At 41.3% G+C, this 12254-nt stretch overlaps 1 protein-coding gene across 2 annotated transcripts in view; it reads left to right on the top strand.

Annotated features, from left to right (window-relative positions):
* The window catches only part of LOC147124422 (tumor necrosis factor alpha-induced protein 8), a 205900-nt gene that overhangs the window by 121460 nt on the left and 72186 nt on the right, over positions 1-12254 (top strand). Inside the window, exons 1-2 of one of the 2 annotated variants that reach the window (XM_085986960.1) lie at positions 6395-7202; positions 7810-7919. In XM_085986960.1, the coding sequence (XP_085843086.1) occupies position 7919 (1 nt within the window). In that variant the 5' untranslated portion in view covers positions 6395-7202; positions 7810-7918. Of the gene's footprint in view, positions 1-6394; positions 7203-7809; positions 7920-12254 lie in introns of those variants that run through there. The other variant, XM_085986954.1, reaches the window with a different exon arrangement.

Raw genomic sequence — 12254 nt, 5'->3', positions numbered from 1 at the left:
ATTGATTTTTCTCCCCTCCTATTAGTTAGGCCTGTCCCCATAAGCTTGGTGTCATACCCCTGAATCCAGTTCTAATAACAATTTCCATTTAATGGAAACCCAGTAATTCAGCCTTTCTTTGTATCTACATGGGTTTAGAATATAGTAAGATGAATTTCTGTTCAAACTGGGTTTTCAAATGGTTGAACAGATCAAGAGATGGGTAAAGAAGGCTTAAACTCTTAAAAGGGGATGAACTTCCTTCTGTCAACTTCATTTTAGTGTGAGTACAAAATAGGAAATTCCATTTTGTACTTATGCCAACTTTGCTAAAATTATGAATAGGAGGAATTTTCCTCTCAATGTTATTGGTTCAGCAGTTTCAAAAGGAATTTCCTGTCACCGAGTTGCTTTCACATCATAAGCTGTTGAGCTGACAGAGATATACAAGAATAAAACCTCTCTTTGGAATCAGATTTTTTTTTAATAAAGGCGATAATTGGGTAAAACTTCCACCGTGTGCACATATCATGGAATTGCTCACACCAAGTGATTTTAATGGACAGGAAGTCATGGGCTCGGGGTGTGCAGTTATGTGTCCCTGGTGTGCACTGGGAGCACAGAAGTGGAGTTTCTTTTGTGTTTTGTTTGCTTTTACTTTGTAATTTATAAAAAAGACAAACTATAGTGAAAACCTTGTAAATTCAGTATTACTTGATTTAAGTTAAGAGTTTAAGTTGAAACACAAAATTCCCACCTTTATTTTACTATTTAAAATTGACATTGTCTTCAACAATAAGTGTTTGGCAACTTATTTGGTTTTGTTGTTGGAGTGAGTCAAGCTAAAAAGGTGTGCTTTAGTTTTGCCACAATTGCATCTTGTGAAAGCTATGTGACTGTTTTGGTAAGATTTACATCATTGCATCTCATGTTTGTAAACAAATGGAAACATTTTACAAAGCCCATTTATAATGCTTCTTTAAGTTGCAGCAGTTTCACATCAATATTTTTCTTTAAAAAAGTATTAAAGTGATTCAGCACAAACCATGTAAAGTATGAAACTATTGCTTAGGCCCATTAAATTTAGTTATTAATTTGACTATTCTTTGCTCTGTTGCATTAGTGTTTGTGTTGATATGGTCTTCTGTTTAAACTTGTGAAGGTGGCCTGATAATCACTTGGAAATGTTTTTCCTTTTGTGATATTTATACCTACTGGCAGCAACATTTTTACACAATCTTAGTGCTGGTCCTCTATTTACTAAGCTTTATGAAAAGCATATGGCAAAACTCCCCTGTGGAATTCTAAGAAGTGAAGAACAATATTGTGCAATTGCCTTTTGTGAGTAGAGACCCAGTATGCAGTGTAATTTGAACAGTTTATTAGGGCTGAGTGCTCTCAGCCAGTCAAAACCGTTGTAAGCCCTGGTACAAACAAGCTAGGTAGTTTCCAGTGGAATCACTTCGAAATTTTAACACCAGCTTCCTTCCTTTGCTGCTTCGAGATCTTGGTTTGACAAATTTGGTTGGTTACTCTTGGAGATCAGAGAGAAATTTTCTCAATAAAGTGTAATTAAATGGGATACAGTTCATCATAAGGTAAGTGGTACAGTCTGTGAAAGGAACAGTTTGATGGGCTGATGCTGTTTTTTGTTCCATACTTTGGCCTAGAATTTGGGTGCGTTGAATCCCTGCGCCTGAATGATGAGGCCCGAGGTGCACCTGATATTGGGCCTTGGGCCTCATTTCCATCAGGCTGGCGAGCTGCAGACACTAATAGGCAGCTTGCCGACGAAATGACATTGAAGATCGGGCTGCTGCGACACTAGCAGGTAAGTGAGGAAGGGGGTGATGACCGGGAAGGAAGCAGTGGCTGGGGGGAGAGAGCGGTGGCGATCAGGCCCACGGTGGGCGGCTGTGGAGCATGGCCTCGGGGCAAACCAATCTTGCAGTGGGCATCTCAAATGGGCGTTAGGCCCCTTATTTGCATATGAACACTGATTTTTATTTTGGCCTTAACTAGTACAGTGGCAGCACACTTCTAAATACAAAACAAAAAAAACTAGTGTTGCTGATGCAAAATGCCTGTTGCATTTGCCTACATTAAATTCACTGGATGATGTGTTTTTAATGATGTGATCAGGTGCTGTATAAATTCAAACATTTCTTTCTTTGGTATAGGCGCTCCTCTTTGATCTCACCTTCCTATTTTGATATAAGGCAGTGTGCTTTTAACAGATAGGAGCCAAAAATCCACAGGGCCAACATCCCAGGATAAGTGGTGGGATATGTCTGCTGGTGACCTCACCTGATGATGCAGTGCCAGGTGGAGGTCAACTACTTATCATATTACAAACACGTGTCTGTGTCCAAGTGAAACTTGGGTGCCCTGTATAGCAACAAGGGCAGGTGTGGTGCTAGGCGACTATCCTTGTGTGTGGCTATGCCACTGGCACAAAGAATTTTTTCTTTGGACCCGTTGGCCTCAGTATGGGGCTGAGTTGTCCATTCCAATAGTAGAATTTCTTCACGTGTCCAGGCCAGTGTCTAGGCCTGGACCCCCAGGTGGGCCCCACTCTCGCCATGTGCAAGGCCAGTACATCTTCTTTCTCTCTGCATACCGACTGTTGGGTGGGTCCCAATAGGAACAGGGATAGGCCATTTAGCCCCTCAAGACTGTTCTGCCATTCAGTGAGATCATGGCTGATCTGTGACCTAACTCCATTTGCCCCATATCCCTTAATACCTTTGGTTAACAAAAATCTTATCAATCTCCGATTTAAAATTAACAATTGACCTAGCATCAATTGCCATTTGCGGAAGAGAGTTCCACACTTTTACCACCCTTTGCGTGTAGAAGTGTTTCCTAACTTCACTTCTGAAAGGTCTGGCTTTAATTTTTAGACTATGTCCCCTAGTCCTAGACTCCCCAACCAGTGGAGATAGTTTCTCTTTATCTACCCTATCTGTTCCCCTTAATATCTTGAAAACTTTGATCAAATCACCCCTTAAACTTCTAAATTCCAGGGAATACAACCCTAGTTTGTGTAATCACTCCTCGTAATTTAACCCTTGGAGTCCAGATATCATTCTGGTAAACCTACGCTGCACTCCCTCCAAGGCCAATATATCCTTCCTAAGGTGTGGTGCCCAGAATTGCTCACAGTACTCCAGGTGTGATCTAACCAAGGCTTTGTATAGCTGCAGCATAACTTCTACCCCCTTGTACTCTAGTCCTCTAGATATAAAGGCCAGCATTCTATTAGCCTTTTTGATTATTTTCTGTACTTGTCCATGGCATTTTAATGATCTGTGTACCTGGACCCCCAAGTCTCTTTGTACCTCCAAGTCTCTTTGTACCTCCACTGTTTCTAGCTTTTCACCATTTAGAAAGTACTCTATTCTATCTTTTTTAGGTCCAAAGTGGATGACCTCACATTTCCCTACATTGAAATCCATTTGCCACAATTTTCCTCATTTGCTTAATCTACTAATATCTCTTTGTAATGTTATGCTTCCATCTACACTGCTAACAATGCGGCCTATCTTTGTGTCATCGGCAAACTTGGATATGTGGCTTTCTATCCCATCACCTAAGTTGTTAATAAATATGGTGAATAGTTGAGGCCCCAACACAGATCCCTGCGGGACACCACTAGTCACATCCTGCCAATTAGAGTACCTGCCCATTATTCCTACTCTCTGTCTCCTGCCGCTCAGCCAATTTCCTAACCAATCTGGGGTAATGAAAATTCCCAGTCTGAGGATACACTCCCCCAGCACAACCTCCCCTGAGACAGTTTGTGTGCCAAAGAAGGCCCTACAGAAACAGGAGGAGAAGACTGAGATCCAGCATATTCAGATCCTGGCCGAATTTTTGAGCCTATCACCACACTCCCCTGGATGTGTTGGGAGTTCCCCTGGCGGCCTGCTGAAATTTTGGGCTTTTGTGTGTGGATATGTGCAAGAGTTTTTTTTTATTTGGACTTTATCTCTTGTCCTTCTGCTAGAAGGAATGGGTCAGTATGGTCTGCAGACATCCACAATTTCTGGCAAATCCAATGTTTGTATATGCTAATATTTTTATTTATTTGTTATTAAAGAGACTTCCGGTAGGGTCCTAGCCAAGAACCTATTCAGGATACCAGAATTTGAATGCCAGAAGAGACTACAGTTTATTACCCACATTTTCTAAATGGGATAAGGAACTTCTCCTATTAGAAACACTACTTGGTCTCCTCCCCAAATACTGTGGAATATTAACTTTCACTTGAAATCGTTTACCATGAAGAAGTGTAAAAAGTACGTCAGCCACTTTATAGGATTCAAGTACTGAATAAATAGAGAATTCAGTGTGCTCTCTCCCCTAAAATCAAAGATCGATAGCTGAATGACATTCATGCCATATTATTGATTCAGTTAGTCGTGTGTTGCACAGAACCTATGAGTTATATTTTATTACTAGCTCAAATTAAAAAGGTGTAATTATAACTTAACTTGGTTATTCATTCTCCCCGCACCCATTGATAGTGCCTTATGATTGATACCTGCACACTTTTATCTGATTAATTCTCAGGTACCCTCAACCAAAATAAGAGTATGACCCAGTGAAGAACTTATAATTATCTAACTAGGAACTTGTCATCTCTTTGAGCTGAATGAGAGCTGCTGAGACTGGCTAGAACAAAACCTTCTACTTGTAGGGTATGAGTACTGACAATTGTATGCATAGCATGCCCAGTTTGTATTATGAGGACAGATTGAGTAGACTAGGCCTATATTCTCTAGAGTTTAGAAGAATGAGAGGTGATCTCATTGAAACATACAAAATTCTTATAGGGCTTGACAGTGTAGATGCAGGGAGGATGTTTCCCCTGGCTGGGGAATCTAGAACCAGGGGTCACAGTCTCAGAATAAGAGGTCGGCCATTTAGGACTGAGCTGAGGAGAAATTTCTTCACTCAGAGGGTGGTGAATCCTTGGAATTCTGTACCCCAGACGGCTGTGGAGGCTCAGTCGTTGAGTATATTCAAGACGGAGATCGATAGATTTTTGAATATTAAGGGTATCAAGGGATATAGGGATAGTTCAGGAAAGTGGAGATGAGGTAGAAGATCAGCCATGATGTTATTGAATGGCGGAGCAGGCTCGAAGGGCCAAATGGCCAACTCCTGCTCCTATTTCTTATGTTCTTATGTAACTGGTTGGCTTATTTTAATTATGGAAAAATAGTGTACTACAGGAAACTCTCGATTTACCGGCACCTAAAATAACCGGAAATCTCTGTTAACCGGCAAAATTCAGGAGTAGGTTCAGATAAGTTTTACTTCATATTAGTGGCCGTTCCTGGATCTGTGGCCGTGTAACCAGGGTTCCTGCACCTGTTGCTGTGCAACAGGGACGCTTGGTCTGTGGCCGGGGTTCCTGCACCTGTTGCCATGCGTACGGGGCTCTCGTACCTTTTACTATACCTCTCTAATCTGGACTTTTTGATAAGCCGGTCCCGTCGGTGCCGGATAAAAAAGAGTTTCCTGTATTCATATGCTGTAAGTAGGAATTTATCACTCAACAGTTTTGGCGAATGCCATTTAAGTTACTAATTCCATTGAGTTTGAGTTTAAAAAATGCAAGTTATAGTACTCTGTTTTGAAATCAAAACAATAATAAAATAAAACAATTGCTGGTGTAATGTTTACCATCAAAAAATGCATTTGTAAGATTTCCACATTATCACTTGTTTTCCTTCCTTATCACTTAATCCTCAAATAAAGGGCTGCATGCCTTGCATGTCACTGTTGGTGAGAGCTGAAAAGTACAGCCAATTACTGTTGGTGCTATTAGTTCAAGCACAAGAAGCACTGTGGTACATAATAGGTTTTCATTCTGCTTCTGCAGCCCCAGCCATCCAGTACCTTGTTGCAGTTAGTGATACGTGTGACTACCCAGCTGAGATCTCAAATTAGCACTCTTATTGGAGCCCCCTGGTACTTGACACAATGAATAAATGTTCTGCAACATCAGCCCTCCTGCACCACAGTAATCATGTTTATTCAACTGCAACTTTTCAGTGTATTTACAAATAGATTCTTAAAGCTGCATGTACTTGCCTCAATATTCTAAAATGTACTGAGTAGGTACAATCATCAGTTCTTATACTTAAAGAAAAGTGTCATTGATCATTATTACTGGTTTGCTGTAGTAAGGAGATTTTTTGTATCAGGTATGTTTTTTATTCAGAAGATGACAAATTATGCTTATATTTTGTGTTCTATAACAAGGGATGGTTCTGGACATGTGTAGATTAGGGTGACCATATTTTGTAAACCGAATCCGGGGACACACCGGGTGGGAGCACAGCAAACTAGCCAGGACGGAAAATGTAGATTGCGCAGTGTAACGAGGCAACACTTTTTAGCAGCCTATATTTTAACAGTTGCACATATACACTACAAATGTGCATATATAATTACCATGTAATAGTGATGTCACACTATTGAAGTGCATTCAGACACGGCCCAGAGATGCCTGACTCCCGATCTCCCTCCCTCGGCATCATGCCCTGATCTCCCACCCAAGACCCCCGCCACTCCCAATCTCCCACTTCAGCGAAGTTTCCAGAAAGTTCAGCTATTACACCAGTTTTACACCAATACCTGCAGTAATGGGAATGTAAATGAACACACCCACTTGTCTGCAACTCCCAACACGAGAAATTAAAAGTTAGGGTATTCGGGGACGCATTTCATGAACCGGGGACTCTTCCAGGGACATTGTTTGCCCGGGGACACAGTACCTCATCCGGGGACTGTCCCGGAATCTATCTAGTGTACATAGATTCACATCTATCTGGTCCACGCCTATTCAGATCAATTTTATTTTCCCGGTATGTTGCAAGCAGCAGCTTTTGATCCAATGTGAATAGACTTTGCAAGTTCCTAAGTCCTGACTACACACTGTATGTAAATTGTCAAAGTAGAAACAAAGGATTATTGTCTTTTGCTATTTTCAAGAAAGGTACAGTCATTCTTACAGTCGAGGTTATGTTTGGGATGGGGGAGGGAGGAGAAGGTATCAGACGAACCATGTGCACTGAACCATAATGACATAACTGAGTAATCCTCTCTAATATTGCTATGTGACACCTTTGTTATTGTTTTTTTTACTGCCATTCCGTCTTCACACAGCCATTATTTTGCCACTGAGAACCGTAACTTAGGCTTTACAGGTAAGTTCTTCACTGAGCTTTATTAAAACTGCACTGATGTGTGGTTTTCAGGATTAAATATTTATTGATTGTTTACACTAGTTATATAGAAATGCGACCATATAGTTGTTCAAAGGCAAAGGAAATTATGTGGCCAGAAGGTTCTGCTGCATTAAACAAACTGTAGTCATTTGAATTAAACTGAGTGACTAGTTCTGGTAGTTTTGAAAGAAGAAATATTTTCTTGTTTTTTATTGATTTTAATCTGTTTATGTAAGCACTAAAGCTAAAAACAGTACATTATTTGTGATCTGCTTTGAGTTTGAGAGCAAAGTAAGATCTTTTCATCATGAATTCCATGTACAGGTATTAGCATAAATACTACCTTTGTAATGTCTGTGCATTATACTGTACTCTGCCTATAGCTTACAGTACACTGAAATATACTTAATTTTTAGCCATTGTATATTACTTATTTACTTCAGTAATTCATATAACAAATGTGTGTTCTTGCCATCTAGTGGTAAAGCTTTTTGTGACCCTTTTGCAGGTGGCAGTTTTGGTTTTTGATCTTTTAAAAAATATCCTATGTTCCTATTTGAAATGTAATTTTCAGATCTTTGTTCAGTTTTGTCTTTCAGTCTTGGACTGCCTCTCCATCGCATATAGATCGACATTTATATGTAATCTTCAGTCATCCTGCAGCATTGTTTTAGGCACATCTGTGTAATCCAGACAGTAAGAATTTTTTTTTATTTACTGATTGTGTGTGTGTGTGTGTGTGTGTGTGTGTGTGTTCAGTATGGTTGTTGGGGCATGGATTAGGTTCTGGGAATGCTGAGCCTTGTCCACTGGTACCTCAGTAGAATTTCTGTGCTCTCAGAAATCACAGTATCAAATTCATGAGATACCTATCCTTACAGCAATTAATTTTACTGTGTTTTCTTTTGTCGCCTAATATGCACACTTAAAAACAACTTTGAATGTACCGTCTTTTTTGAACCTCCTCCAGTATTCTCTTCTCTCCTGAAGGAGTCACTTGTGTTGAGGTATGATTCCATGGATGCTGGCAACCCTCCAACACCTTGGCTAAGTGAGCCTGCACAGTAAACGTCAGCTGGCTATTTAACCATGTGGAGGGGGTCACAGGTGAAGCTGATCCTGTTCTCCCCACATGTGTACTTCCAGCAGGTATTGTTGGATAGGAAGCCTGGATATTCGTTTTATTTTCCCCTCCTTAAATCGGGGACAATGAGGCTAATTTAACATCGTCACTGTTTGGCTGAGAGCTAAGCCAACAAAGACCACAGATCAAATGTAGGACTTTACTAATCTGTAGGACTTCATAACATGTCTGATGTATTGATCTACTGAGCCATGGATAGAGCTACTGATAGAAATTCTGAATAACTATAAGGTGCATGCCATGAATCAGTTGAATCCCGAGAAGCAATGGAATTATATCTAACTGCAGTTAGAATCATAAAATGGTTACAGCACAGAATGAGGCCATTCAGCCCGTCGAGCCCGTGCCGGCTCTCTGCAAGAGCACTTCAGCTAGTTCCACTCTCCCGCCCTTTCCCCGTAGCCCTGCAATTTTTTTTCCTTCAGGTACTTATCCAATTTCCTTTTAAAAGCCACAATTGAATCTGCCTCCACCACCCTTTCAGGCAGTGCATTCCAGATCCTAACCAGTTATGGACTGTTCCACTATAAAGGGAACTGTTACCAGGATCACACTTCAATGTTCTGTTGAATAATAACAGCTTGAGCTTAATATAGATTAAATATGTATATAGTAACCTAAAAAATCCTTGATACATCATAATTTGAACTTTATAAATATGACTTTTATTCAGCATGGGCAGGGCTAAGGCCTGTCTATCACTGGACTATTTGCTGATACGTTTCTCTGATTTTGAAGGTAAGTTATACTTCATGTAAGTAACTGCTGTTGGCTGTATTAGTTTCCCAGAAGGCACATTGCTCACAGCCATCTATGGCAGATGTGGTAATATTCTTCCAACTTATTTGCAAAGCATTTGTCTTTGCTTTGTTAACATTTAGACCAAGACCCATGTGCATATGTGTATCATATAGGAAGTACAGTGCGAAGAATGCATATATATACTTGTTTAATACTGTTTATGATTTAAAAGCCTGTGCCAATTTTAAATTTTGGCAGTCGCTCTACAGGAACAACTGTCTGAGAAGATTTCACTGTGCAGTGAAATTGTGAACACATTTATAAAAGGTGCATTCACAATTTTACTACACATAGCATGGAGAGGAAATCTGCCCAGCATGTGACTGAGAAAAGCCTCTGGCTCTCAAACTAATGTCTGGCTTGCCTCAGGTAACTAGTCTAATTTCTGGGTCTCATGTTTACCCAGTGTGCCTGCTGATCATCCTTCCCATCCTCCTCTTTCCCTAACTTAGTCTGCCTGGTATGAAACATGAAAATTTCACTTCTACTCTCATAGCATGAGTTTGGGTGATAAAAGGGATGGAACTACAGTGTTATCATAGAAGTTTACGGTACAATAGGAGACCATTCAGCCCATCGTGTCTGCGCCGGTTGAAAAAGAGCTGTCCAGCCTAATCTCACTTTCCAGCTCTTGGCCCGTAGCCTTGTAGGTTATGGCAATTCAAGTGCATATCCAAGTACTTTTTAAATACGATGAGGGTTTCTGCTTCTACCACCCTTTCAAGCAGTGAGTTCCAGACCCCCACCACCCTCTAGGTGAAAACATTTCTCCTTAACTCCACTCTAATCCTTCTACCAATTACTTTAAATCTATGCCCCCTGGTTATTGACCTCTCTGCTAAGAGGAAATAGGTCCTTCCTATCCATTCTATCTAGGCCCTTCATAATTTTATAGACCTCAATTAAATCTCACCCAGCCTCCTCTGTTCCAAAGAAAACAACCCCAACCTATCCAATCTTTCCTCGTAGCTAAAATTCTCCAGTCCTGGCAACATCCTCGTAAATTTCCTCTGTAGCAATCCTCTCGTGCAATCACATCTTTCCTGTAATGTGGTGACCAGAATATACACTAATTAGTGTATTATACAGTTCTAGCATAACTTCCCTTCGGGATCTTCGGGAGCACCCCCTGACTTAACACTGGACGCTAAGTCCGACGGTGTCAGGGGGGTCTACCTGCGGCTGGGGTGGCACTATTTAAAGGTGAGGTGTGGGGCGGCAATTTTTGTTGCTGGCCTCCTGCCAGAGCCTGCCTCCGCTCCCATCCCCGGCCTCCTTACCCGCCCCCCCGCGCGCAGTGCCGGCTGCGCTCCATGAGCCCGGCACTTCTCTTGAGTGCCGGGCTCTTTTGTCGGCATTCCTGATCCCCTTTAAGAAGGGGGGGAAGGCCTGCAATACCGTGGTGCGACATGCCGCAGCGCCGCAATATTCCCTCGCAGCCCCCCAAGAGGGAGGTGGGGTGTTTCTAGTAGTGCCCCGCCTCCCTCTTGAGGCGCTACCACTCAATTTCCATCGTAGCACCCCGGCGAAGTTAGGGGGCGTGTAGTGGCTGCACTAGACGTGCTCCTATCTAGTTACCCAGCAAGTTAAACACTTATTCAAAATAATTCTTCGTGAAGCCGTTTGCTGTTTGAAGCCTTTACTTGAACAATTTTTGTGAAACTGTAAACAAAGACAAAGTATGTTTTGTACATAAACTGAGTACTATACATTCGATATTACATAAGATATAACATATTTACAACAGTAGAATAGATTAATTGTATAACTAACTAACATTTGGACTCACTTCTGTAACTATCAAATATTAACCTTTTATAAACATAGTGTTATCAAAATACTACTCTGACAACGTTGCTATTATGCTAACAAACAAAGATACTCACAGATATTGCGCTTGGCCTAACATATGAAATCAGATTACATTGGATTGTGAAAGCCTCATGGAATCCTCCATTACTGCCAGGTTCTTCCTGGAATTCTACTTCCTGGGATTCTACTTCCTGGGTTACACAGGAAGAAAGGTACGAAGGTCAAATGACCTCTCACAGGAAGAAAGGTACGAAGGTCAAATGACCTCTCACAGGGAGAAAGGTACGAAGGTCAAATGACCTCTCACAGGAAGAAAGGAACAAAGGTCAAATGACCTCACACAGGAAGAAAGGAACAAAGGTCAAATGACCTCTCTTTCATACAAACACACTGCTAACACATAACCACCACCAGAGGGTGCTATATGCACATAAAATAGTCCATCGGTCCAGAACAGGGCGCTACTAAATTTTTAGCCCCAAGTCTCTCTGTTCCTCTATACTTCTCTATACTTCTCAGTATCCTACCATTTATTGTGTGTTCCCTTGCCTTGTTAGCCCTCCCCAAATGCATTACCTCACACTTCTCCGGATTGAATTCCATTTGCTACGTTTTTGCCCGCCTGACCAGTCCATTGATATCTTCCTGCAGTCTGTAGCTTTCTTCCTTACAATCAACCACACGGCCAATTTTTGTATCATCTGCAAACTTCTTGATCATGTCCCCTACATTGAAGTCTAAATCATTGATATATAACCACAAAAAGCAGGGGACCTACAACTGAGCTCTGTAGAACCCCACTGGAAACAGCCTTCCAGTCATAAAAGCACCCTTTGCTTTCTGCCACTGAGCCAATTTTGGATCCAACTTGCCACTTTCCCTTGGATCCCATGGACTTTTACTTTTCTGACCAGTCTGCCATGTGGGACCTTGTCAAAAGCCTTGCTAAAATCCATGTAGACTACATCAAACGTGCTACCCTCTCTGACCCTCCTTGTTACCTCCTCAAAAAATTCAATCAAGTTAGTCAGACACGACCTTCCCTTAACAAATCTGTACTGACTGTCCTTGATTAATCTGTGCCTTTCTAAATGACGATTTATACTGTTCTAGAATTTTTTCCAATAATTTATTACCGAGGTTAGACTGACTGGCCTGTAATTACTCGGTCTATCCCGTTCTCCCTTTAAAAGTAATGGTACAACATTAACAGCCCTCTAGTCCTCCGGCACCACGCCTGTAGCCAGAGAGGATTGGAAAATGATTGTCAGAAA

The sequence above is a fragment of the Somniosus microcephalus genome, chromosome 1 (assembly GCF_052327205.1).
Source record: "Somniosus microcephalus isolate GS21.2 chromosome 1, FLI_Smic_1.0, whole genome shotgun sequence".
NCBI lineage: Eukaryota > Metazoa > Chordata > Chondrichthyes > Squaliformes > Somniosidae > Somniosus > Somniosus microcephalus.
The sequence above is the reverse complement of the archived record's forward strand: the minus strand, read 5'-3'. Positions and strand labels throughout refer to the sequence as shown.